Here is a 6,140-nt window from a genome sequence, read left to right as displayed (position 1 = left end):
GGGAGTCATTCTACAAGTGACTCTGGCTTGGGGAAGAGTGAAGAATAGCTAACTGTAGGAGAGATTGGGCTCCCAGGTTTACGGACAATGCACCAGAGGTCCTGGTGGAAGAAGAATAGAGGAGAGATGTCCTGTATTCTCAAGGAGCAGGAGGTTCTCTAGACACACGATAAGAAGGCAGTGGGATCAGATAGTCATGGACATCAATGCCAGGAGTCTACCCCTGAGGGCCTGGTTGCAGTGCCACAAAAAATTCAATTACCTCACACGAATGGTCAAGGTCAGTGAATGTATCTTCAAATGCCATATCCTACCAACTGCACCACTAGCTGAGACACTGCTCAATTCACCACATCCCGTCACCCAACAATCTCTATCAATCTGGACTCATACCTAACATTCATATGCTTCATCTCTGCCTCACACACTTAGCACTGCTGGAAGCCACAAATCTACTTTCTCCCCGTCCCTCCCCACTACAACCTTACCTTGTCCACTTTTCATTTCAGATACCTAAGAACTACAACCTGCTCAGGCAGCAATGAATGAGCAGGAAGACAGTGAAGATGAAGACATATCTTCACACTAGCAACCACCAGCTCATATACTGCACAAATTAGAGAACAGCATTGAGGCGAGACCTGCACTTGGTGAGACTTGGGGGGAAATTGCACCCAAAATGCAGTTGAAATTGTGCTGGTTATGTTCCTGTTCAAGATACCAATAAAATTAATTTGCATAATCAGAAATGTAAAACCTTCCATGAACCAGCCCAATCAGGCACTGTAATAGAACAGAATTTTTTTTCTTTTTTCCATTAAAAAGTTTTCCTTGGTTAGCTGGTGCAGTTTTATTAAGAGCTGAATACAGGCTTCCCATTAAAAATAAACATTTTTAAAGCAAATGTCTGGTCCTCCACCTGTGTTGAATTAATAAACTATACACTGTTGCATGTTGTTGTATTAGTAGCATTGCAGGGCATTCTAGAGAAAGTATTAGACTCAGGATAAAATCAACGAACAACTCTTTTACTATACTCAATCTACACAAGCCTCCTAAGCTAGCATCCTCTGTGCTACTATCTCTTCTTCTGTTCAAACCATGTGACTGTTATATCATCACTCTTACAGTGGGAGAGGTCGCTCTCACTGTCTTCAGTATTAACCCTTTACATCCACATTTAATAATTTCATTAGTGTACACTAGTTAGTTTCCTAATAAACTAAATATTGTTTGATATGAAAAAACTTTCAAAATGTCCCTACTAGGGCCTGCGCGTCTAAGAAAATGAGCACAATTTGAAGGACCTTCCTGAATCAGCACAATTGGCAGAATCTTACAATATTGACCTGGGGGGTCGTGGTCAGTTTTATGGGGGTGAATTGAATCGTGAATGGTTGTGGAAAACATGAATGTAAGTGATTTGGGGCATAATTTATTTACATTTAAAATTCCCAATCTTTTGCGCTAGTTCAGTTGATTCTACGTGGATTATGCTGATAATACTGGCATAAACAAGAAAAGACTCAAATCTTTATTAAGACAAAAATTTCATGTACAAGATACGATGTGATAGTTTGAATGCATAATTCACAGATATTGTAATCCTTTACATTTTGGATGTTTTCAGTGGGATTGTGATAACAGCTGAGGAAAACTAAAACTGGAACTGTCAGTACAATCAGGAATTGTAACCAAATTATAAAAGAGAAAGGCTTGCATTTATGTAGCGTCTTCCATGACCTCAGGACATCTCAAAGAGCTTTACAGTCAAAGAAGTAACTTTGAAGTGTAGTCACTGCTGTTATCTAGGAAAAGTGGCAGCGTCCACAAATAGCAATGTGAAACTGACCAGATAATCTGTTTTTTGTGATGTTAAGGAGTAAATATTGGCCAGGAGAACTCCCCTGCTCTTCTTCGAAATACTGACATGGGATCTTCATGTGCATCTGAGTGGGTAGATGGGGGCCTTGGTTTAACATCTCATCCACAAGACGACACCTCCAAAACTACAGCACTCCCCCTCAGTACTGCACTAGATTGTCAGCCTAAATTTTTATGCTCTAGTCTCTGGAATGGAACTTGAACTGACAACTTTCTGACTCAGAGGTGTGAGTTCTACCGCTGAAACACACAGGCGGTGTTTCACAGACAGGGCAATTGGTTGAGGACCGGCAGCTGTGTGGCCTGTTACTCTGTGTGCTCTTCTTCAATGAAGAAAGTCAGGCAGGTAACGGCCTGCGACGCTGCTGTTCCAGGGGAATTGACGCGGCGAGCGAATTCTTCCCCCTTAGTGTAAAAACTTTCTACAAAAGTCTTTGAGATTAAAAAAAAAGGTGTGAGGAGTTCCGTTTATAAAGCAGTTAATTTTGTTAATCCCTCACCCGGGTGCCTCTTGACATTGCGGGTGGCGGTTACATCAAGAATTGGTGCCTTTGTTGGGTCGGAACTGAGTGTTTGGGTCGTTGTCGTGGGGGGGACAGGTTGAGCGGCCGGAGCGGAAGCGCATGGTGACGGTGGAGCCGAGAAGTGAGACCGAGGAACGGAACCAGAGTGAGTAACCGACCGACCGACCGGGGAAGGGGCCGGGGGGCCGGGGGCCCGCGGGGGAGTGGAACGGACTGGGAGAGAGTGAGTGCGGGTTAGGGAAAAGGCCGGGGGAGTGAGTGACCCGGAACCGGGCGGGGGGGCGGAGATGCGGTGGTGGGTATGAATGAGTGCGGGCTGGGGAAAGGTCCACTACCTCCTCATCATACCCGCCCTCGGGGCATGGATGAACAGGTTCATTTTAAAATTCAGGCCGGGGGGTGGTGGGGAGAGAGGGAGAGTCTTCCCCACTGCTCCCGGGTGGGGGTCAGGTTAACTTGCTTATTTCCCCTACATGGTGGGTGGAATTTTATGCTGTTCCCTCACGGTGGGTTCAGAGACAGGAAAGAGTTTGGAATTTGTGCTGGGGGCAGGTGGTGGGTGACCGCCACCATTTCATCTCCCCCACTGTGAGCATAAAATTCCCCTCGTGTCTATTTACTTATATCTCTCTCTGTCCTGCAGTTTTGCACTGGGCAGGAGGCAAAAGCTGTCTGTAACCTACAATCCACCTGATAGAGGCACAAGATATTTCAAAATGTTCAATAAATTATATAAAATGTTTTTAAGTATAGTCTCTTCATCTGTTGGTGCACAATAGACATTTATTGATGTTTCTTCATCACAGGGATTGTCTCAATCCCCATCAACAGCAAGTATTAAGGAAGGTTTAGGTTTCTGCAGTAGTGGGTCTGGTACCCTACAGTATTGATGTATTAGTCTGTTGAAAGTGGTTTAAGAGTGCAATTAGTTGTCTGACTATCATAGTTTTGAGGGCTAAAGGGGCAATTTTTATGTGGGGTGTGCATTATTTTCGTTACTGTAATTTCATGTGTGAATGGTGTTGCCGTGAGTTCTGATGTAATTTTGTTACCACTGTGATTTCAAAGCACAAACCCAGATTTTGCAGAAGTAATGACGGGAAAACTGTCAGCTTTCACTGTTGTTTCTCTTCTGAAATTGATAACTTTTGGAGTCTGCATATATGCAGAATAATGCAAAAATCAAGAAGTTGCTGTTGTTGATTCTATGCTCCTCTGTAGGGTGTGCTGTTGAAGTCCCCAAAGAGTGCAGTCAAGTAGAAATCACTGAAATGTTGAAAACTTGCCCTTTTATGCTATTAGTCTCTCTGTAAAAACCCTTGAAAAAGTTGCAACTTGTTGAATGTAGTGTACTGAGCTCGTAATTACTATCAAATAGCCTCACTGGTGTGTAAAACTAATTTTATATTTGTGGAATGTCAAATTTCTCCATTATGATAACATTTCATAAAAATTTTTTAGTGTTTACTTATGATATTGCAATGTCTGCCTTAACCCCATGTGTATGTCTCAATCATTTTTTTCATTCTAATATTTTAATTGAAAGTGAAAAATTCACTATTATGCCTCCTGGGTTGCTGTCTGAAAATAGTTCATTGTGATGGGCTGCTTACCCTGCTTAATGACAGCACTATCACTGGATGTCAGGTGGTCGCCTTGATATGGTGCCAACTGACGACGGGAAAGGGGAACACCATGCCGCAAAGATAGCTAGATCTTTGTGGGCAACTTTCTTCGCCACTGGCTGTGAAATCCAGACCATAGTTGTGAGGTAGTCACTGATACTGAGATTGAATTATAGACTAAAGGAATAGTTGTCACCTGTGCCTAATATGTAAAACAAAAAACACTTTTATTGACTGGCATCTACTCATTATGCTTTTAATGTTATGCAGGTGCAAAATTGTTTCCCAAATGCCTCTAATTTCTAGAATTCTATGTTGCAAAAATTAAACATTTAAATGGAGTGTTAAACATAGAATATCGCATTAAACTTAAATGGGGCATGCAATGTTAATGGCCACTTGTGTGTTGGTTTGTGCACTATAACATATTCATAAAGTTAAGCTGATCTAAAAAAAAAGACTTGGACTTTTCACGGCCACTAGACATCTCAAAGCGCTGTACAGCCAATGAAGTGCTTTTGAAGTGAAGTCACTGTTATAATGTAAGAAGCGCGGCAGCCAATTTGTGCACAGCAAGTTCCCACAAACAGCAATGTGATAATGACCAGATAATCTGTTGTGATGTTGATTGAGGAATCGATATTGTCCAGGACACTGGGGATAAATCCCCTGCTGTTCTTCAAAATAGTGCCATGGGATCTTTTACCCATCTACTCAAGTGGGCTGTTGGGGCCTCTGTTTAATGTCTTAGCTGAAAGTCGGCACCTCTGACAGTGCAGTACTCCCTCAGTACTGTCAACCTTTAATATGAAATTCATAAAGTTGAAACATATTTCCAAATATTTACAGTAATTTTGTAAAATTGTACCAGCCAGGAAAAAAAATGAATTTGCAACATATTTTTTAATATCAGTGATGCTGATGCACTTGATCATTCCCTAAATTCTGAAAAACAGAAATGGAAAATGACTTTTTTTCTACTCAGGCCAAGAGTACGTGAAAGATTCACTTAATTTTACAGATTAAATTGAAGGTAACACAAATTCTTACAGCCTATATCTTTCTTCCCAGTTTTGACACTCAAATAGCTAGCAGATTAATCAGAAAATGGAGACTGTCCCTCAAGGAAAGAAAATGGTGGCACCCACTGTATCTCAGATTAATGCTGAATATGTTACTCAGGTAAGATGTTGGTGGTATGAAAATGACAGAGCAGTATTTACATCTAGTCTTTTTTTTTGTATTTCATGACTGAAAAAAGATTAGTCAGATCTTGACACCTATAGATTTTGTAGATCACTTGTAGAAGATGCTCTTACTTTTAAGATTAAATACAGGATTGATCACACAAATGGTATGCCCATATAAGTTACGTGGGATGAATGTTATGCTATCAAGTGCCCTGTTTATGTTTAATTTAGTCCAGAAATACTGTTTTATTAAAGGGGTAAAAAGTTTCATGGTGGGTGAGTGGCTGAGGCCATCCTTATTAAATGTGACGCAGATAATGAAATATGGAGAGTATACCTGTTTTTAATCCAGTGGATGCTGTGTCAGATAAAAATATAAAAACTTTACAGTCAAAGTTGTGGTGTGGATTTGCACAGATCCACATGCCAGTTTGCGCTAAAGTAATGGTTTGGAAGTGTTTATAATATCTATCTTCATGTTTTCAGCTGTCAAATAGATATTGGGCACCTCACGTGAAGAAAAAAATGACATTTGATTCTAAGGTAAATCACGCTTTGTTTTCTTATGTTCAAAACACATGCACTGTACAGAACTTTTTGAAATGTGGTAGCACCAACAAAATATAAGATTTGTTATCACAATTCATGGCCAATGGAATATAGAAATCTCACATTTATGTTCCTGATGTCGGAAAATATTTCTCAATTGCGGATCTAGATAACTAAAGGTTATTGTGTAACTGGAGCTTGTAATGCAAATTAAATGGTCCATTGAAAGCACAATCCTCTTTCCATTGCTCTGTATGTAATCTAGCTGGACCACATGTCAACTGAACCGTTCAATAAATCTGTGTCTCTGCCCTAACCCCACCCAAATAAAGACTAAATATTTTTGTTGAGGCATTGGGAATAAATTG

General features: G+C 40.7%; 1 protein-coding gene across 3 annotated transcripts in view; it reads left to right on the top strand.

Annotated features, from left to right (window-relative positions):
* The first annotated feature begins 2,191 nt into the window (after nucleotides 1-2,191).
* The window catches only part of aqr (aquarius intron-binding spliceosomal factor), an 86,312-nt gene continuing 82,363 nt past the window's right edge, over nucleotides 2,192-6,140 (top strand). Inside the window, exons 1-3 of one of the 3 annotated variants that reach the window (XM_068039379.1) lie at nucleotides 2,192-2,553; nucleotides 5,105-5,215; nucleotides 5,710-5,766. In XM_068039379.1, coding sequence (XP_067895480.1) covers nucleotides 5,141-5,215; nucleotides 5,710-5,766 — 132 coding nt within the window. In that variant the 5' untranslated portion in view covers nucleotides 2,192-2,553; nucleotides 5,105-5,140. The other 2 variants (XM_068039381.1, XM_068039382.1) reach the window with 2 other exon arrangements.

The sequence above is a fragment of the Heterodontus francisci genome, chromosome 9 (assembly GCF_036365525.1).
Source record: "Heterodontus francisci isolate sHetFra1 chromosome 9, sHetFra1.hap1, whole genome shotgun sequence".
Taxonomy (NCBI): domain Eukaryota; kingdom Metazoa; phylum Chordata; class Chondrichthyes; order Heterodontiformes; family Heterodontidae; genus Heterodontus; species Heterodontus francisci.
This window is presented reverse-complemented; position numbering and strand designations above follow the sequence as displayed.